This window comes from Bactrocera dorsalis, chromosome 6 (genome assembly GCF_023373825.1).
Source record: "Bactrocera dorsalis isolate Fly_Bdor chromosome 6, ASM2337382v1, whole genome shotgun sequence".
NCBI classification, from domain to species: domain Eukaryota; kingdom Metazoa; phylum Arthropoda; class Insecta; order Diptera; family Tephritidae; genus Bactrocera; species Bactrocera dorsalis.
This window is the reverse complement of record NC_064308.1, coordinates 13655364-13678350: the sequence shown is the minus strand read 5'-3', so window position 1 is coordinate 13678350 and position 22987 is coordinate 13655364. Positions and strand designations below refer to the sequence as shown.

The following is a 22987-nucleotide window of genomic DNA, read 5'->3' as shown; positions in this document are numbered from 1 at the left end:
CTCGCCAGACATTGATGGGTGGGATCATCCAGCTTAACTGTCAGGGCTCCTATGCCGTGATGTGTGAGTTGGGGGGTTGTATGGTAGAGGGGGGGTGCGGTATTGCTCTACTCCAGGAGCCCTACGCCACCAATGGTGTGGTTCGGGGTCTTCCTGGGGGTTTTAGGGTCTTCACTGACCTTAGAGCTAACGCCGCAATAGTTGTGAATAATCCACGCTACGATTGTGTAGTTGTGGATTCTTCACAACTGGGTATATGTGTAGCGATAGATGGGGAGTTCGGTAGGATGATTGTCGCTAGTTTATACTGTAAATATAGCGAGCCCCTAGAGCCCTACCTGGGCTACATGGATAAGCTACTACTACTTGCGAGTAGTAGCCCATTTATCCTAGGGTTGGATGCGAATGCCTCGTCCTCGATGTGGTTTAGTAAGGTATCCCGGCATTCGTCTGGATACCAAAGCCACAGTCGAGGCGAGGCATTAAGCGAATGGGTGGTGGCTAATAGCCTCCACGTCTTGAATGAGCCGAGCGAGTGGTATACGTTCGATGGGCCTGGGGGCGTGAGCGACATTGACGTGACGCTTATGAACGAGGCAGCAAGTATGGCTTTTAGTGTTAGTTGGGCGGTTAGGGGAGGGTGGGGATTGAGTGACCATAATTTGCTTCAAATTGTGGTTACCCCTCGATCTCCTCCCTCACCTTATGAGAGTCCATTGCGGCGATGGCGTACCGCTGGTACTGACTGGAACCAATATGGGCTCTCGGTTAGGGAAGCGGTACTTAGTATACCGCTTAGCGTGTTTGAGGAGCTGGGGGTCGACGAGCAAATTGCTCGTCTCTATGAGGTTGTTTGGGGGACAAATGAGTCTTTGGTAGGTATGAGTGTTCCAAGATTAGTAAAATTAAATGGTGGACGCATGAGTTAACCTTGAAGAGGAGGACTGTCAGGCGTTTGAGGCGAAAGTTTCAACGTGCTCGACGGTCCAATTCGGATAGGCTGTCCCAGCTTAGGCGGGAATTTAGTTGTGCGGATAGGGAATACAAGGAGATGTTAGTTAAGGTTAAGGAAGATGAGTGGAGGAGCTTCGTTAGGGAAAATAGGAACGACCCCTGGGGTCAGGTCTATAGGATCTGCAGGGGTCGTAGGAGGGAGGATATCACCTCTCTTCGCGTCGGTGACACTCTGTTATCGTCGTGGAGAGAGTGTGCGGGGGTTTTGTTAGGTGCGTTCTTTCCTAGGTCGGAGGTGCAGGTTCCTCACGCACAAGAGGTGCCTGTCCCTCCATTAGATGATGGGGAGTTGGGGTACGCCTTTGGCCTGGTTAGGTCTAAACGGTCCCCAGGTTTTGATGGTTTGAACGGAGAGATGTGTAAAAGCTTATGGAAGTTCATTCCGGAATACCTGGAGGCCATTTATAATAAGTGCGTCTGGGAGGGATACTTTCCACGCGAGTGGAAAAGTGCTAGGGTTGTTCCTCTCCTGAAGTCCCCTGATAAGGTCAGGAGCGATCCTCGATCTTATCGGGGCATCAGTCTCCTTCCAGTACTTGGTAAAGTGCTGGAAAGGGTCATGGTGGAACGGCTTCAGGAGCTAACGCGGGGTATGTGGTCGGATAGGCAGTTTGGGTTTAGGAAAGGACGCAGTATAGAGGATGCGTGGTTTTTTGTTCAGAATGTCGTTAGGGAGAATGTCAACAAGTATGTCCTTGGCATATTTGTTGACTTCAAGGGGGCATTTGACTACCTAAGCTGGGATCGAGTGTTGCAACGGCTGGAGGAGCTTGGCTGTCCGGAAATTACTCTTTGGCGGAGTTATTTTTCGGACAGAAAGGCCTCTCTGGTCGGCATGAATGGGAGTGTGGAGATTGGAGTTGTTCGAGGCTGCCCACAGGGTTCCATCTGTGGTCCATATATTTGGAACCTAATGATGGACACTCTGCTTGGACAGCTCGAGCCACTCTCTAAATGTTGCGCGTATGCGGACGACCTTCTTCTTATGGTTGAAGGTCGCTCGAGGTTGGATTTAGAACGGGCGGGAGGAGATCTCTTAGAGATCGTTAATTCTTGGGGCTTAGGTGTGGGGGTTGACATATCGATGGAAAAGACGGTGGCAATGCTGCTGAAAGGTAGATTGTCGCCGTCTCGTCCACCGATTGTCCGTGTGAACGGGGTCAGCATCAGATATGTGACGCAAGTCAAATATCTGGGGCTGACCATAAGTGAAAGGTTGTGTTTTACTCCACACTTTGCGAGCGTGAAGGAGCGACTGCAGGCAACCGTAGGCAAAATACGACGTATTTTGAGGAGCGATTGGGGTCTCGGACGTCGTGCTGTCCGCACCATATATCGTGGCTTGTTTGTGGCCTGTGCCACATATGGAGCCCCTGTATGGTGGGAGGCAGCCACGACTGTCATGGGGTCTCAAAAACTCCTCTCAATACAGCGTTGTATGATGCTTGCTTGCTTGCCTGTATGTCGCACCGTCTCAACGGATGCGATGCAGGTTTTGTTAGGTGCACCCCCTCTTGACCTGATTGTCATACAGAGAGCTGTTGCATTCAGGTTAAGAAGGGGTTTGAGTGTGTCATTGCTGCGGAACGATTGGATTTCCGACGATGATGTGGAGAGGGAGGGATATCTAGGGAGCAAGAGGCTCCTAGATGATAGGGTTAGGTGTAGGTGGCAACAACGTTGGGACAATAGTCCTAACGGCCGAGTGACGTACGAGTACATTCGGGACGTGGGGTTCGTTGAGGATAACCCAGATTTTAGATTCTGTCTAAGTCTGGGTTTCCTGTTTACGGGGCATGGGCCTCTGAATGCATTTTTGCATCAGAGGCACCTATCAGATACGTCAGGGTGTTTTTGTGGGGCGGAGTTTGAGAATTGGTCGCATTTAATTGCGGAGTGCCCGATGTACTCGGACATTAGGGATCTGGGTGGTATGGGGATTAGCTGGACTGATGGACGATTAGATGTTAGTGGTGTGATCTCCACTAGTCGGAATACCGAACAGTTAGGGTTGTTTGCGCGTGAGTTATTTAAGCGGCGAAGGCGGTTAGCTGGAAATTAGGGTTTTAGTTTTTTGTATGAGTGTTAGGTGTTTGCGTTGTAGGTATTTTATGTGTTAGTGGGGTCCAACCTCACCTTCTTTTTTGGCCACCAGTCCGGAGCAGTATGGAAGCTCAACTGGTAGTAGTTTCGGCTACGAAGTCTGACCGGAGACTTAATTCTGGTACCACGGGGAGCAGGAGCCCTTGGAGGTAACTCCAACCTGCTCATGCGGACTGGCCCCTCGGGGAGTATCGTGGTGGTTGTGGTTGAAACCCAAATCGCGGGAAGAACTGACTTTGTCAGTTGAATGTGGAGTTGCATTGCAACCGGGTGCCGGACCCAAAGCACGGCAGAGGTTTTAGATGGGCCTCGAACCCTACCAAGGTGGTTAGTGTGTCCATTCCACACTGCCAATTGGTACTGAAAATGCTTTGCATTCTCAGGGCGCTGATCAACGCATTGATTTGATCCGCTGTGCTTTTGAGCGCCGTGGAGTAAGGTTGTCGTCAGCAGGTACCCACGTAAAACACACCGGACGTTGACCCCAGTCCTTGTCGTCCTGCCGTTTTTTGGACGGCGGTGATTTCAGCCTTTAACATCAACCAGCTATGCAGCGGCACCTTCCCAAGTAAGCGACCGGACATTCCACGTGCATGCCCTCAAATCTTAATACGTATTTTGTTTACCGTGGTCTTGATCAAAAGAAAGGTTTCTTATCCGAGGCTGGTTGGGACTAAATAAATATAAAATTCGGCACATATTGCATGCCAATTAACTTGTTGCAAAATGCAAACGAATTCGCTGAAATTCGAAGCAGCCTAAAACGGTACTTTAAATCTGAATTTATGTACATACTATATATACAATATGTGGCAGTGGCATGTTCTCTGAATATACATTATTATTTACTATATGGTACAGTGTTTAGGATTGCACTAAACACTCAAAATAAAACCATTCTAAATGACGTACTATGTATTTCTACTACAATAAAACCACGATTTGAATTATGAACTATTTATTTTAATTATTTATCAAGTACCATCCAATTACTTTCACAAATATTACATACGAAACAATGGTCTGACCAAACAACAGAAGAATGGGATGCATCATCCGATAATGGTGATTCCTTATATTCTTGTGTATACGTACTGCACAATGGTCTGACCCAAACAATTGTAGAAATGCCGAAGTTAAAATGCGTCACATGATAATGATCATACCAGATAAGGCGGTGACGCCAAATTGCAAATTTACGTACTATGCACTGGATGTTGAAAAAAAGTTCTTCAGGTGTACGTTTGACACTGTAACTATTTTACCAATCCGTCATTGTCGGGGTGAAGTTCAGTATTGCGCCCTAAGTGCCAGTATGTGGAGGCAGTGTCTCGTTTTGAATCGGTACTAATCGCCTTGCTTTCTAACTTGCGACGTTCCAGTTTACGGATCCACCGTTTCCAAAAATGCTCGAACATTTTCTGTAATTGTTGAAAAAATAAATACATACGTGTTTCTGGTATATCATCAATAGGTGGCTATGGTCTCGAATTGAGTGGTCGAACAATAAGGAAGTCCCCAGGTGCGTTGGAAGCGTTAGCACGATAAAAGAGAAATATTTGCACCGCTCTCCGAAAAATGCAGAGGTTAGCTTGGGCTAAGACAAAAATGGAAGCCGAACTTATTATGCATCGCGACGGCAGTTCTAGTCCGAGATCCGAAGATTGCGAACCGGTTGGAGGAGGCGATTGCGGGCAAAAAGCAGCTGTTGGCTGACCCAACTTTTGATGGCGTGAGCTGGCTGAACGGAGTCAGGGGATGAAGTGCGGGTTTTTCAAAAGCAAAATCCTGATACACCCCAACGGTGGATTGATGGCTGGTAAAGGTCACCAAGGACATCAGCCAGAACAACATTCTCCATAAAAACAAGTCGACTGAGGACATGCTGTACAGTAGGTTCGGAAGGATGGCGTGGGATGTAGGTAATTTCGCTTCCAAAAGCGCAACCTGGCCGATAAAAAAGTGAACATGGTGCAGGTGAGACAGGTCGAAAAGGATCTGGGTGAGATCCTAAAAACCACCTTGAATCTTCAAGACGCTAAAGCGCATGAAGAGAGATACAATCCGATCTCGAGAAGAAGTCTGATAAGCCTGTATAAAATCAAGCTAGCCTCTGTCAAACTCATTTTCAATTTATGGTGCATCGGCTACGTTGTTGCGTTAATTCAAAACCAATGAATTACCCAGGCAAACATGGTATCGGGAATAAAGTAGACGTTTACTACACATACATCAGGACATCAACAAACAAGTTGAGTTATACTGGTAAAAAAAAGTATACATTCATATATTGACTAGATGAATTGACGGTGGTGGCTGTAAAGGATGGAAAGAATGAGAGACTACTTCTTACATCATGTTGCATGCCCCACGATGATATAGTGCTGCCAGGGAGCTCCGGAAGTTGGTGACGCCAAAGCGCACCACACAGTATGGACTAGCAGCAATACCAACAATAAGGGTGGGTCATTACTAACCTTTTTCTGATAAGCAAAGCGCACCACACGGTATGGATTAGCAGCAATGCCAACGACTAGGGTGGGTCATTACTAACTTCTTTATTGATAAACAACCTTCCTATAGCTAAAAGGGGAGATGAGCCAACGTACAAGTATGTTAAAATTTAAAGGTCATTTCAAACGTAGTCGTTTCCAGACCATTGGTATGTAGGATTTAGAGTAAAGTTCTCAGCTCTCAATAAAAGGGAAACTTTCCGATATCCCAAGAAGACTAACTGGGATTTTTACAAGTAATTATTAACATTGCATATAACTAGATTCGAAGAATGTAATTCAACCCCTGAACTAGAGGATCATCACACTTACGATAAACATATTACAACACATTCAAAGCTTAGTACGAGTAGCATTCAGGAACTCTTAAAACTGGCCAAGATAGCTAAAAAAGATCCCTGATGGAGGGAATATGCAGATGTACTAAAGAAGTATTAATGAGATATTTCCAAAGCTAAACCAGAGCCGTGGAAGAGCTTCTGGAGTAAGTTAGAAAGTACAACAAAAATAGATAGGCTTAGGAAACTACTATCCAAGCACTCGACCACTCGTGGAATAATACGACATTAAATGTGGAAAACAATGTTTGTAAAATACCAGAACATATGAAGGAAGTTTAGCTATGTATCTAACCTTCGGGAAGAGGCAATGGTCATATTCATACCAAAGTCGATCAAAGATGTCCCCTTTTATTCGAAAGAATACAGATCAAAAAGTTTAACCTCATTATTTCAGAGGTCAATCGAAAAGATTCTAGACACTTATATTACGAACACGATTGCATCAGCTAACCTATGGCAAACTCTCATCACGCCTATATGAAGGGTAGATCCAATAGGACTGCACTTCGCTCATTAAGAGTATTTAACAATACGTCTGATGGTAATAACGTTAATAGTCTTGAAGCAACTGGGATAGTTACTGAGATGGCTTATAACGCAGAAAACGACATAAAGAATATTAAGATATACGTCAGTAGTCAAGCAGCAATTAATGCAAAAATCTCACGAAAGTATTGCGTCTGAGAATGTCCTTAGAGGCAGGGAGGCAGTAGATATAGTGGCTGTTGTATACTGGATTCCAAGCCACAAGGATATTCCAGGAAACGAAATATATGAAGAGATTGCCAAAAGTGCCTTCCACTTGACCACCGAACAAGTTCAGTAATTAGGCAAATCGTTAAAAACGATACACAACGAAGTGGAAGTGCTGACAGACGGATCAAGGTGAGATAGAATAGCTTAGGGGCATGCAGAATCGCAAATATCATGTTAGGAAGCGGAAGGAAAACTCCGATTGAAATGATGTTTTGAAAGTATAACTTAACGATTTGAAATTAATACTCGTAGAAAGATAAGGGAAAGTTTCGTAATTTGCTACAGATTAAACGTTTTTATGTCGCAGTGCCATAGGAACCAGCATGCCATAGCAGTAAGGTAGGAGATGGACGCAAGTAGATAATGGTTGATGTGAAGCTATATGTGATATGACGAGGAGTAATAGAGCAGGTACAGAACAGAGAGGACTTAGATATGACTCAAACTCAGAAAGAAAGATATGGGGCAGCACAGATAGGGGTAAGGGCCTTTAGTTAAAAAAATTACAAAAAAATTGCCAGAGGCAATTTTAAGTAGCTAAACTATCCCAAGAAAAATTACAACCTTCCAAGGTCTTACAAAAAGAAGAGGTAAAAGAAACTCTACAGCAGAAACGTCTCGGCTTAAAAACATGTTAGCTCAGTCGGTGCGTAACATTGGGTACTTTTAGAAGCTAAGCCATAGCTGAACGGTATTCAGTTGAGAGTCCTTAGGAGCTTTCTAGGGAGCTCTGAAATCATACGGTTGAGTATACAAGTTAACAGAGTCGTTCCTCCTGTCACGTATGCTTTGTTAAGTCACCGACATTGGCGCACATTCATACATACATCATCATCCGAATAATGGTCATGATCACCAGCGTAATCAAATGGGCTTGACAACTGCGTACCAACGCTCTCGATCTTTTCATGTTTTCGACGCGCTTAAATATCGGGACTACATATTATAAAAAATGCACCCACGCTTACGGTAGCCAACCCAAGCTCTTTATGCTGCAACAACACGGAGATAATGCTGGCTAGTTTTTTACCGACAGCTGCGCACCAACACACATACATTATTCATCAGCGTAAGAAATTGCACTTGACAACAGCGTACCAACGCTCTCAACATTTTCTTGTTGCTGATGCGCCAAAATATCGGGACTATGATAAAAATACACCCACGCTTACGGCAGTTAAGCCGAGCCCTTTTATGCACCTCGTTCGTGGCAACAACACTGACACCTAAAGCAGACTAGTTTTGTAAGTTTAGAGTTAGAAACAAGCAGTTTAAGAAATTAATTGTAAAGTTGAGTTGAAAGAGGCGAGTTGTATCGCCCTCAATAAATCAGCCAAAAAGGCAATTATTAACTGACGCCCAACCTGTTGGCTCTTAAAAGGACAAAGGACCTATTAAGGACCCTAAGGATCTAAGCTATTTTTGAAAGGACAAAGGACTCAAGAATTTCTAAGGAGCTGTTTATAAAAAAAAAACAAGAAGGATTCATATGGAACTGATTTGTTAAATTCTACATTAAGAGAAAAAAACTGTAAGTGATTTTTCAAAATATTTTCAAGTGGTTTAAAATTAAAATTAAAAAGTGTATCTAAAAATAAATCATTTATAGAAAATAAAGTGGATTAAAATGAATTTTTGTGATTAAAACTTCATAGAAGGTTAGTGAAAATACTTTATAAAAGTTGAATACATTTAGTTTATTTTTAAATGTGCAAGCATTTGTTTTCGGAACTATAATCAGCTGAACATAGTTTGTAGCTTTTTTGGCCATCTGCGTATTTCCGAATTAAAATATAATAAGTGTAATTAAAGTTAATTAAACTTTTGGTGTCCACTTGTAGTTATAGTTTTTCATATTGCGATTTGTTTAATGTGTTGAAAATTTTTAAGTCAGCATCAATTTAATTTGCTTTCGAATACTTTTTATGGTTTATTTCTGCCAAAGTAGTGAAAATAAATCTGTTATGTTACCTTAAAGTAATAATCTGCGCATTATAATGAATTGACATATATTTCATTTTCATAAAGAATTGTATCCGCTTTGTTTAAACTCGTGTAAAGAACTAAGGTGATCTATTTGCTGCTAGTGTTTTCAGGGTAACTTTTTGAAAGCTATTGTCACGTTTATTAAACCCAGACTTAGAGCAGAAAAACTTTTTGTCGTGGCCAAATGAGTTTTAGTAGGGATGAAGTGATAGCAATCGTCAATGAGAAGCATGAGCGAACTAGACTAGAGTTAGCCGAACAATTAAATATCTTAACTCTTGAAATTAAACGCCTTCAACCGCCTAGCGTTGAATCTTACCATCCAGTTTCAATAAATCCATTACTTATGGAAAATAATGCGAGTTTGGACCTATTAAAATCTCTTCCAGAATTCAAGGGTGATTGCACATCCTACCCAGCGTGGCGAAGTGCCGCGGTATTCGCCTTGAACTATTATAAGGAGGGGTCCGAAAAATATTATATAGCCATGGGTATATTTAGAAACAAAATTATTGACTCGGCTAACTCCACTCTTGCCTCCTATAGTACAGTTCTCAATTTTAAAGCTATTATTGCCAGATTAGACCAGGAGTGTTCAGATAAGAGACCGTAATACGTATTGGAAAACGAGCTTAGTATTCTGAGACAGGGGAATTCTTCTATCGATGAATTTTATAGCAAGGTGGAAAAACAGCTCTTGCTTATAATAAGTAAGCAAATTATGACCAACAGTGGAAGAAGTGATATTATCGAAGCTATAAATGAACCCGCTAGAGGGAATGCCTTACGTGTTTTTATATGAGGTCTTCGTCGCCCAATGTGCGATATTCTCTTCTCTGCTGGTCCTAAAGACTTACCTTCTGACCTTGCTGTTGCTCAGGAGCTAAAAACTAATTACAGGCGTATTGAGTTTGCTGAAGCTTATGCTGCAGGTAACGCATCTAAACCAAATATGCCAACACAAGCAATGTATCCGCCCCAAACTATAACTCAGAATAGTCGGCCATTTTTACGTTTCACTCAAGGTAATGCAAATAGGCCAACTCCCATGGAAGTTGATAATAGATCAAGTTTTTATAGACAGAAGGCTAATCTTCCTAAAATACAACAACAATATAAAAGCAACAACATAAAAACATTTCCGGTTCAATCACCCAATTATAATTCTGGGGCACAGCATTCTAATCCTAATTTGACAGGGATGTTTAAGCGGTCTCATGAGCAATTGCACTCAGATCGATCACCATTTCGCAAAATACAAAAGGTTAATTTCATGCCAGATGAAATAGGAGCTTCTTCAAACAATGATCAATTACAGGTTTGCACAGATGACCTAGTTCAAGATATTGATTATCAAAATGAACATTATTATGATTATAATTGTAATTATAATAATCAAATTTATGATGAAAAAGATGCCATTGAAGAAAATGGTGATGAAATTAATTTTTTAGAATAAAGTCGCTCCTACCTTTTATTACAAAGAAAGCCAAAAACGGACAGGAGCTCCGGATTTTAATTGATACCGGCACTTCAAAAAACTACATAAAGGACCTTCCCTTTCTTCAAGGAATTAAGCCTTTAGAACACCATTTTAAATTAAAGTCTATAAACGGCGAAAATATCATAAATAAAAAATGTTTAATAAATATTCTGGACAATACCTCAACGTTTTTCTTGCTTTCCAGTCTAAGCACGTTTGATGGTATCATAGTGTACGATTTTTTGAAACAAATTGATGCAAAAATTGATACCGTTATAGGGTATTTATTTTACCGCAATGGTAGAATAAAATTACAGTATTTATCGTGTAACCAAGTTAACTCCATTTTGATAGAAGAAGAATCTGTTCCATCATTAGTTCGGACTAGATTTCGTCAAATTATAAATAAAAACATAAATGCTTTTGCCGATGCCAATAGAGCGTTGCCATACAACACTGCCGTAAAAGCCAGAATTCGCACAAATACGAATGAACCAATCTACAGCAAAAGTTACCCGTATCCCATTTCTGTTGCGCCTTTCATCAATAATGAAATTAAAACCCTACTCAGAGATGATATCATTAGGGAATCGTGTTCACCGTACAATTCTCCTGTACATGTTGTGAATAAAAAAGTCTTCGATGAAGACGGTAAACAAAAATTAAGGTTGGTTATCGACTTCAGAAAAATTAATGAGTTCACAATTCCGGATCGATACCCCATACCGGATACATCGGTTATCTTGGCAAATTTGGGTTGTTCAAAATTTTTCACCACATTAGACCTAAAGTCGGGGTTTCATCAAATTATTTTAAGTGAGGAGGATAGACAAAAAACCACTTTTAACATAAATAATGGGAAATACGAATTTTCTCGGTTGCTCTTTGGTCTAAGGAATGCACCTTGTATATTCCAAAGGACCATTGACGATATTTTACGCGACTTTATTGGAAAATTTTGTCATGTTTATGTCGATGACATAATCATATATTCTCCTAATGAACACTCACATTTAAATCATATCGACTGTATCCTTCAGAAGCTTGAGAAAGCGGGAATGAGAGTATCCGCCAAAAAGTCTAAGTTTTTTAAAACTGATGTTGAATTTTTAGGCTTTGTTGTTTCCGAAAAAGGTATTAAGACCTGTCCAGATAAGATTCACGATATCATAAACTATGAACCTCCACAAACTCTTCGAGCCTTGCGCTCATTTCTTGGTTTATCCGGGTACTACCGCCGTTTCGTGAAGGATTACGCTGCCATTGTAAAACCTTTAACTATTTCTCTTCGAGGGGAAAATAGACAAGTAGGTGCGAGAAATTCCAAAAACGTCAAAATAAATTTTGACTCAGATGCGCTTGGCGCATTTGAAAGAGTAAAAAAGATATTAGCTTCCGAAGACGTGCTTCTCCAGTATCCCGGTTACAATAAACCCTTCGAACTTACCACTGATGCTTCCTCTACTGCCTTAGGTGCAGTCTTATCCCAAAAAGGGCGACCAATGACAATGATTTCGCGAACACTATCTACTTGTGAACAAAACTATGCGACAAATGAGCGTGAACTTTTAGCAATTGTTTGGGCATTGAAAAAGCTACGACACTATTTGTACGGAATAAGGGATATCCACATTTTTACTGATCACCAACCGCTGATATTTTCGATGTCAGAAAAGAATCCAAATGCAAAAATGAAGAGGTGGCGATCTTTTATTGAAGAATTTTCTCCCGTTTTCCATTTCAAACCCGGAAAGGATAATAAGGTAGCTGACGCACTCTCGCGGCAGTTTGTCCACAGTTTGAGTGATTCCGTTTCTGATGAAACTGTGCATAGCGAATTGTCTTCAAGTAAAACAATCAAGACCGTTAACTGCCCTATAAATCAATTTAAAATTCAGCTGGTGTTAACAAAGTCTTCCTCATTTAATAAAAACACTAAAATTCTTTTTCAAAAACATATTCGTCACACAATAGCATTCGATGACGTTGAAGATCTTGTACAGTGTTTAAAAGGAATCATAAATACAAATGTCACTAACGCGATCCACTGTGATCTAGCAACCTTAGCAGAAATTCAGAATATATTAGTTCTGGCATTCCCCGGTGTTAAATTTCTCCACACAGAGGTTTTGGTCATAGACTTAACTAATACAGATGATCAGTTAGAAACGATAGCAACGGAGCACAATCGAGCTCATCATGGTTTACACGAAAATTTTCGCCAAATCTCCAGTGAGTACTTTTTCCCAAACATTAAAAAAATGTTGAAAACATTAATAACTAACTGTAAGATATGCTTGGAAAATAAATACCCGCGAAAACCACCTGATCCTGGAATTGGTGAAACTCCCATTCCAAGCCTTCCAGGCGAAATCCTTCACTTAGATATTTTTATAACTGGTAAACAACTTTTCTTGACGTGTTTAGACAAGTTATCAAAATTTGCTATCGTAAAGCCAATTATCTCAAGATCAACAGTTGATATAAAGAATGCTTTATTGGAAATTTTACTGGTATTCGGTAATACCAAAACGATCGTTTCTGATAATGAGAAAGCATTTCAGTCGAATACCATTAGGACTTTGTTAAGAGATAATTTTAAAATAAAACAATTTTTCATACCCACCCTTCACAGTGAAAGCAACGGGCAGGTGGAAAGATTCCATTCTACATTGTTGGAAATTTCACGTTGCGTTAAAGAACAACAGAAAATAGTAGAAATTATAGATTTAGTACTATTATCAACTTTTAAATATAATTGTAGCGTACATTCGGTAACGGAAGCGAGACCAACTGACGTCTTTCACAATTTGCCGGTAGAAAAACTTGCCGATATAAGAAAACGACTGCTCGAAACTCAGAATAGAACTTTGCGTATAACTAACAAAGGTAAAACAGTGAAAACTTATAGCCCCGGAGAGAAAGTTTTTTTGAGACGAAATAAAAGGCTTGGGAATAAATTTGACAAGGTTTTCATTGAGAAGGTTGTTGAAAGGGATCTTGGCACTACAGTATTGATTGATGGAAGAAGAATCCACAAAAGCAAACTTCGTTAAGCAACTACGTTTTTTTAGTTTTTTTTTTAATAAAAAACACCACAACAAATAACGAAATTAAAATATAAAAACCACTTTTTAATGATTTGAACTATCATATTATTTCTCATAAAATATTTACAACTCTTTTGAGAATTGAATTTCTTTAATTCCCATACTTAACATATCTAAGCTTAAGATATTGTTAACGGTAGATTTTAAGTCCTAATTTCAGTGTCAAATAATTATGTCCGCTAATGCGACTCTATGCAAAGAACGAAAGTGAAAAACCATATGTTCGTATCGAATCGAGGACGCTTCGCACTTTAGCAGGGGATAGCTAACACGTATGCTGGGTTAAGTCACCGACATTGGCGCACATTCATACTTACATCATCATCCGCATAATGGGCATGATCACCAGCGTAATCAAATGGGCTTGACAACTGCGTACCAACGCTCTCGATCTTTTCATGTTTTCGACGCGCTTAAATATCGGGACTACATATTATAAAAAATGCACCCACGCTTACGGTAGCCAACCCAAGCTCTTTATGCTGCAACAACACGGAGATAATGCTGGCTAGTTTTTTACCGACAGCTGCGCACCAACACACATACAATATTCATCAGCGTAAGCAATTGCACTTGACAACAGCGTACCAACGCTCTCAACATTTTCTTGTTGCTGATGCGCTAAAATATCGGGACTATGATGAAAATACACCCACGCTTACGACAGTTAAGCCGAGCCCTTTTATGCACCTCGTTCGTGGCAACAACACTGACACCTAAAGCAGACTAGTTTTGTAAGTTTAGAGTTAGAAACAAGCAGTTCAAGAAATTAATTGTAAAGTTGAGTTGAAAGAGGCGAGTTGTATCGCCATCAATAAATCAGCGAAAAAAGCAATTATTAACTTACACAAGGCCATGGAATAGTATACTCACGACTCAATTACATTAACCCCAGAAATATATAATATAATGGTTAGTAACCATTCTATAAGGAGAGCTGCAATTAAACCATATTTCCTCGTTATGGAGGAAAGTCAAGGTAATGCAATCTGTTCACAAAATGAATAAGGCGAAATTTCATTTTCCTCATGAAATATTTATTCAACAATTTCTTTTTTATCCCCATCAAATCAGTCCTCATCCGTTATAATAATGAGGACTCCCAGCGATTTTTTGTTAACGCCAGGGTGGGCAAAGAAGGTATCTTTGGCACTATGGTCGGTAAATTCAATCTTCACGACGAAACATCCTCAAATGGATCGAGGCTGATCGATTTCGCCGGGGCCCGAAATATGGTTATCTGTAGCACTAGATTCCAGTATAAGGAAGTACATCAAGCTACCTGGCTGTCTCCGGATCGAAAAACCACCAACCAGATCGATCATGTTGTGATAGACGGAAGACACATCTCCAGTGTTTTAGATGTGCGTGCGCTTCGAGGTCCTAACATCGACTCGGATCACTATCTCGTTGCAGCCAAGATTCGCACCCGCCTCTGTGCGGCAAAAAACGCACGTCAGCAAACTCAAGAAAGTTTCAATGTCGAAAAGCTATAATCACAGCAGACAGCCGAACAACGACTTGCACTCCTGCTCTCTGACAGCACTTGTCAACAACTCGGTATAAGGGAACTGTGAGACGGCATTTCAAGGCGGCGAAGATGCATCAACTTCTTTGTAAAATATGTTGGACGAAAGCATTTAAAAGTGCTCTGCCAATCCACAAAAAAGGTGACCCCACAATCTGCGCCAACTACCGTGGGATAAACCTCCTCAACATCGCGTATAAGGTTCTATCGAGCGTATTGTGTGAAAGATTAAAGCCTTCCGTCTACAAACTGATTGGAACTTATCAGTGTGGCTTTAGACCTGGCAAATCAATAAACGACTAGATATTCACCATGCGCCAAATTTTGGAAAAGACCCATGAACGGAGAATCGACACACACCAATGATATTCATATCATCGGCTTCAACATCCGCGCCCATAGTTCTTCTTGGCATAACTTTGAAGTTGTAGATAATTTCGTCTATCTTGGAACCAGTATAAACACCACCAACAATGTCAGCCTGGAAATCCAACGCAGGATAACTATTGCCAATAGGTGCTACTTCGGACTAGGTAGGCAATTGAGAAGTAAAGTCCTCTCTCGACGAACAAAAACCAAACTCTATAAGTCACTCATTATTCGCGTCCTGCTATATGGTGCAAAGGCTTGGACGATAACAAAAACTGATGAGTCGACGTTGCGAGTTTTCGAGAGAAAAGTTCTGCGAAAGACTTATGGTCCTTTGCACGTTGGCCACGGCGAATATCGCATTCGATGGAACCGTGAGCTGTATCTCATACCTACGACGACAGTGACATAGTTCAGCAAGTTAAAAGACAGCGGCTACGCTGGTTAGGTCGTGTTGTCCGAATAGACGAAAACACTCCATCGCTGAAGGTACCCGCCGGGGGAAGGATAGGAAGAGGATGACCTCCAATCCATTGGAATGACTAAGTGGAGAAGGAGCTGGCTTCGCTTGGAACATCCAATCCAAGAAGAAACGACTGGCGCACTGTTGTTAACTCGGCTATAATCACGTAAGCGGTGTCTACGCTAATAAAGAAGAAGAAAAAGAATATCTCTTGTCATCATACAAACAGTCGTCGCGCTAGCGACTTGGCTCCCACGTCACTGCTGACGGTCATAACTTCGAAGTCGTAGATAATTTCGTCCATCTTGGAACCAGCGTTAACACCAACAGCAACTTCGGCTTCGAAAACCGACGCAGAATAACTCTAGCCAACAGGTGATACTTTGGACTGAGTATGCAATTGAGAAGTAAAGTCTCTCTTGACGAGCAAATACTACATTTTATAGGGTGCAAACCGATTTAAAAGACAGCGGCTACGCTGGCTAGATCCTGATGGTGAAACCACTCTAAGAGCATTCAACGCATTACCCGCCGGGGAAGAGGACGAACTCCACTCCGTAAGTAAGACCACACTTGGTATCTTCAATTGGCGCGAAACAGTGGAAAGGAAGAACGACTGGTGCGCTGTTGTAAACTCCGCTGTAAAGGTATAAGCGGTGTCTACGCCAATTAAATAGAAGAAGAAATATATGAATCAGTGGAGTTCTTAAAACAACGTTTATTCAAGTTCTAAACGTCGTTTATACTATGTTCGGACCGACATTGAAAACATTTTGAAAGCACATTTGTATGTTGTGGAATGTATGTAAGTCGTTCGTACCGACAATGTGTGTTTTCGATGAGTTTTCACCGACAACTATTAATACGGGGATTCTCTTGCTCTTGTAAGATGATACGAAATGCAAAAATCCTATACCAAAATATGCAAGGCCAAGAGAGCACCCATAGCAGAATTTAGTGATATATAACGGCACGAAAATAAACATGTGTTTTGGTGTGACATATTTTACAGCCATTGCAAATAAATTTTTGCGTGTGTTTGTTGTGCCGTTGCACCAATAAGAAAATTCTGCACCATGCACCATGCAAGGGTTTTGCAAGAACAAGAGAACCCTTAACAGTGAGCAGCGTATATGGAAGGTAAACAAATATCAAGTGACAATTTAGGGCCGGAAAAATATGTCTTCCAAAAAAATCGATTAAACCAGAGCAGGCACCGATTATAATGAGTGGAATGTAAGTTTTCAAGTAGTTTTCAGCGAAAGCTGTGTTTTCGTTTGACAGATTTCACATGGACGAAAACACAAGTTTTCGTGCGAAAACCAGTTTTTCCCACGAAAACATGTTTTCAATGTCGGTCCGAACATAGTATTACACATACTGCCAACAGAGTCGTTCTGTAAACAACCGGCAGCGAAGTCACCTCTTAGACGACGAGAAACTTCCCTATTAATCGCATATAATAAACATTCTAAGATAATAACAAAGTTCCCGTTTTACCCACTATCACGGATTTTCGTAATTCTATAGAGCTAAACTAAAATTCGGCTCCCAATATTTCCTTCCCTAGGATTAAGCATCGATATGGACCATCGAAACTAAATAATTTTATGGGAAGTGGTGTATTTTCAGCAAAATCGGACACCAAAATCGGCTTCCATCTAATGAGAATACCCAACTACTACCCTCCTCCCGCCCAACCACAGCGAGGGGCGAATTCCGCAAACCAGTGGAATAAGCCGAGCCATAAAAGGCAAGAGAGTTTTAAGCCAAAATTAAGAATCAGATTAAAGAAAGCTTATTATTTTTAAATGTTACTTGTGAAGAGTAGATAAAAATAATTTTTTTAATGGCAAAGGGTGAGTCTGTTAGATCAAATGTGCTGGAATGAGAACTGAAATCGGGACATATACGGCGGAATGGTTCGTTTAAATCAAAATTTGTTCTAGTATATTAACACGCATCTCCCTACGACTAGTGAGTGTAGGCAGATTTGTAAGTTTTAAACAGTTAGCGTAAGGGGGAAGATTTTAGGCAAAAAGTAAAAATTGGGGTCAACTTTAGTATACCGTCCCAGGATTTCGGGAATAAAAAGGGTATGGTCGGATAGAGGAGATTCTCCTGATCACGAATATATATGGTTATAGCCGCAGGAAGCTTATAGTTTCCGAGTTATTCGCGTTTAAAGTTTAAAATTGGCAATATTTTATTTACATATTTTCGATATATAAAATTAATTTTGCACTTATATTTTTAAATTTTATATACACTAACACATCAGTTATTCATTTGCACACATTTATTTTATATACTATAGTGCAAAAATTGCTTTTAATATATAATTCAATTATTGTTGAATTATTATTATTTTAGAATAACAAATGAATTACAAACTGTCACTGCCCACGCAAAAAGGAGTTCTACGCGAAAAGAATTTGATACACCCTGGTGTTGGACCTACGCATAAAGGAGTTCAACGCGAAAAAAATCTGATACACCCCGGTGTTGGACCGACTAGGGTAATTTTTTTTGAAGCGCGGCCGAAGGCCGCCTACGCAAAAAGGAGTTCTACGTGAAGAAGTAGCAATGTCATAGAGGGTATGTTAGTTAGGTTAGGTTAGTATGGCAACACTGATTATTTGACAGTTTGTAATTCATTTGTTATTCTAAAATAATAATTCAACAATAATTGAAATATATATTGAAAGCAATTTTTGCACTATAGTATATAAAATAAATGTGTGCAAATGAATAAGTGATGTGTTAGTGTATATAAAATTGAAAAATATAAGTGCAAAATTAATTTTATATATCGAAAATATGTAAATAAAATATTGCAAATTTTAAACTTTAAACTTTAAACGCGAATAACTCGGAAACTATAAGCTTCCTGCGGCTATAACCATATATATCCTTGATCAGGATAATCTCCTCTATCCGACCATATCCTTTTTATCTTTGATATCCTGGTACGGTATACTAAATCCTTCCCAAAAATTGTTTTTGAACGGACTCTAACTTCTCCGAATGGACTTGGTAACTAGGGTTCCAAACCATAGAAACATACTCTAATATAGGCCTCACCAAAGATATAAAAAGAATTTTTGAGGTACGCGGATCTCGAAATTCTTTAGACCAACGTTTAACAAAACTAAGAGCGCTATTAGCTTTAAAAACCGTGGAAGATACGTGAAGATTAAAACTGAGTTTGCGGTCCGCAGTTACTCCCAGATCAACAAAACTGCTTTCAACCTAAAGTTTTGTATTGCGTATGAAGTAGGGTTCACAGATCTACGTGAAAAGCACATCGTTTTACATATTTTAAGGTTCACTGGCATGTCATTTCTATCTCACTAAGAAACTAGGTTGTTTAATTTCGTTTGCAACTGACATCTTTCGCTGTTTGAAGTATACGTTTTAAAAAGTTTTACATCGTCAGCATATAATAAAACTTTTGAAGACTTAACAACAGATGATAAGTCATTAATAAATAACAAGAACAGAATTGGACCAAGATGGCTACCTTGAGAATCGCCTGAAGGAACATTGATAATGTCAGAAAAATGATCGTTAAATATGATTTGTTGAATTCTATTACTAAGATAAGAAGCAACCCATTTTATAAATATTGGTTAAAAACCAAGAAGATCAAGTTTATTCAAAAGAATTGAATGGGATACTTTAGCAAAAGCTTTACTAAAATCTGTGTATATAACATCAGTATTCTTATTCTCTCTAAAGCCCGTTGACACGAGTACATGTGATACAAATTCAAGCAAATTGGTTATTGTAGATCTCCCTTTACGAAAACCGTGCTATTCCCCATTAGTTTTCAATAGACGACCTAAATCCACTCTTATGTAAAGGAATTATAAATGGCATTTTCCATATAGGTGGAAATAAGCTTTGCTTAACAGATGAATTAAATAGTTTTGTTAGGGGTTGGTATATACATTTGGCACATTTTTTAAGAAAGTATGAAGGAATCTAGCTGGACCATAATTAAATGATTGTTCTAACATATTTAACTGATATAAGACGTCTGTTTCGTAAATGGTGGGTGCATTGATGACAGAAATCGGACATAACTTGTGCTGATGTGGTACATTTTTTGGAGATTCTGGAGAGTAATTGGAGCTATTGGAAGAATTCAGCGAACATATCAGAAATTGTATGATTGTCACTAGAGTTACTAGACTTATATTTCATAGCGGACAGATAATTAGAAATCTTGCGTTTGGAGTTGACGAAGCCATAGGACAATTTTGGATTACGAATATTATTTTTTACTTTGTTTATATAATATATTTTGTTAGAGGACATTAAAAAAAAATTAAGCAAACCGGTTGAGTAGTTCGACCAGAATCATTTCCGCCAGTTTAAAAAAGTGTGTTTTGAGAAAAACGCGTACTCCGAGCGCTCCGAACGTCGAGCGGTATTATTATTTTTGGCCTTTTTCGAAATCTTCCAATGGTAAAGTGGGTTTCTGCACTAATTCTAAGGGTATAAGGGAACAGAAACTGCAAAAAAAAAAAGAATTTTGAAAAAAGATTACCTTAAGTTCAGCAAATTGTCGACGCAATTTAGAATATAATATTTTGAATAGTCAGCAACTAAACCAGTTTTTTTGAAAAGTTTAAAAGCACGAGATTTTCTATTTTTTAATTTACATAACTTTTCCGAAAACCATAAATTAAAACTCATTCTTTGAGTAACAACACACTTCGAAACATATTTTTCAAATAAATTTAAAATAGCATGGATGGAAAGCACTAAATTAAATATTGCCACTGTAATCTGGCCAAGTTACTTTAGAAAGTTCGTAATTAATCTTCTTAAAATAAGCTTTCGAAAAGTTGAACCGAGAACAAAGGTCTTGTGTATTACTTTGAGCAAAGTTGGCTATGATTTCGATGTTAATTTTCAAAGCAAGATGATACGAGTCCTCTGGCCGAACAGGGGGCTTATCACGTTTGTGCTCAAATTTGCGCACAAAAGCCCCAGATGGCCAGAATGAGTTGTCAAATATCAATTGAAAATTGTCAGCGGATACGTCGATCTTAAACGACGAAATGTCCCTGTTGTATTTGAAATTAGATTTATGGATGTTTGTATCTACCGTTTTTAATTTCGACGAGATATAACTTTTATATCATCGACTGTGGTATCCGCAGCAAGTCTCGAGATAAACATTGCCTTTTTGTGTGGTATTACAACTAAGTTTTTATTAGCTGACTTGGAGGTATTTGGAGGCGGATCTTGAGAAATTTTCCGCTTACCGTGTACAGTAACAGTTTTCTCTGTGTCCTGATCAGACGGAACCTTCTCTCCTTGAGGACAAGGGGATGAAAGATTGATGTGGTCAATAGTGGGTGGGGGCATTCGTTTTAAGGAAGATACAGTGGTATCTTCATCAGACGGACGTTTACGTTTAGATGAAGGTTTTGGATTCTCTTCCTGCACATTTAAGCATTGAAATGATTGAAACAACGTTTCATAATGCCTAAATCTTTCAGTAAGGGTTTCAAGCTCACGACCAATCTCCTTGAAACCATTGCGCGCCTGCTTAAAAACTTTAAACAATTCGATTTCTGTTGGCCTCCATTTTACGCAAGACCAGCACAAGCCCTTACCGTCAATAATATAATCCAATATCCTACCTGTGAGTCCAGCACATTTAAGATGGGCAACCCGTCACAAAGCCAGCAAGAAACAAAGCGTTCCGACTCGCCTTTCACAGAGCAGTTCGGAAAGTTACAAGTCATAATGAACAAAAACAATATTAAATAAAAATAAAAAAAATGTTAAATAATAAAAGTAAAAAGGGCAATGACAAAAACATTTATAACAAATAAATGCAATAAAAATAGTTGGTTATCAAAGATAACAACCAATGTAGCGAGCTGTTTGAGATGCACTGTAACACGCGAATAGTAAAAAACTCGCAAACAGCTGTGGACAAAGATGGAAACGAATAGAAACAAGAAAGAAAATTTAAGTAAGCAATATAAATTAACACTAACAATTGCACTATTTAAAAATGTATCACAAAAACAAATTAAAAATGACTCGGCGGAATAAATTAAAATTAGTCAACACACAATTAAAGTAAATTGCAATTGTTTTAAAGTACAATATAAAAGTGATACTTATCTTAGCAGATCACTTAATTCAGATAATTTCACCACAAAGTTTTAAATTTTATTTGACCTGAAAATTAAGCTATTAGCTTATTTGTATGGAAGACTTAGCCAACATAATTATGGTGGCTTGTCATAAGCTATCATAGCTTCTATATTGAACACACACACGACGTGGCCAACGCGCAAAGGACCATAAATCTTTCGCAGAACTTTTCTCTCGAAAACTCGCAACGTCGACTCATCGGTTGTTGTCATCGTCCAAGCCTCTGCACCATATAGCAGGACGGGAATAATGAGCGACTTATAGAGTTTGGCTTTTGTTCGTCGAGAGAGGACTTTACTTTTCAATTGCCTACTCAGTCCGAAGTAGCACCTGTTGGCAAGAGTAATCCTGCGTTGGATTTCCAGGCTGACATTGTTGGTGGTGTTAATGCTGGTTCTTAAATAGACGAAATTATCTACAACTTCAAAGTTATGACTGTCAACAGTGACGTGGGAGCCAAGTCGCGAGTGCGACGGCTGTTTGTTTGATGACAGGAGATATTTCGTCTTGCCCTCGTTCACTGCCAGACCCATTTGCGTTGCTTCCTTGTTCAGTCTGGAGAAAGCAGAACTAACGGCGCGGGTGTTGAGGCCGATGATATCAATATCATCGGCATACGCCAGCAGCTGTACACTCTTATAAAAGATTGTACCTGCTCGATTCAGTTCTGCATTTCGAATAATTTTCTCCAACAGCAGATTGAAAAAGTCGCACGATGGGGAGTCGCCTTGTCTGATACTTCGTTTGGTATCGAACGGCTCGGAGAGGTCCTTCCCGATCCTGACGGAGCTTTTCGTGCTGCTCAACGTCAGTTTACACAGCCGTATTAGTTTTGCGGGGATACCAAATTCAGACATCGCGGCATAAAGGCAGCTCCTTTTCGTGCTGTCGAAAGCAGCTTTGAAATCGACGAATAGGTGGTGAGTGTCGATTCTTCTTTCACGGGTCTTTTCCAAGATTTGGCGCATGGTGAATATCTGGTCTGTTGTTGATTTACCAGGTCTGAAGCCACACTGATAAGGTCCAATCAGTTTGTTGACGGTGGGCTTTAATCTTTCACACAATACGCTCGATAGAACCTTATATGCAATGTTGAGGAGGCTAATCCCATGGTAGTTGGCGCAGATTGTGGGGT

At 39.8% G+C, this 22987-nt stretch overlaps 1 protein-coding gene across 1 annotated transcript in view; it reads right to left on the bottom strand.

Moving 5' to 3' along the window:
• Window positions 1-4398: 4398 nt before the first annotated feature.
• LOC105227083 (muscle calcium channel subunit alpha-1) overlaps window positions 4399-22987 on the bottom strand; it is a 133193-nt gene continuing 114604 nt past the window's right edge. Inside the window, exon 30 of the mRNA XM_049459531.1 lies at window positions 4399-4538. Within this exon, the coding sequence (XP_049315488.1) occupies window positions 4481-4538 (58 nt within the window). The 3' untranslated portion in view covers window positions 4399-4480. The remainder of the gene's footprint in view (window positions 4539-22987) is intronic.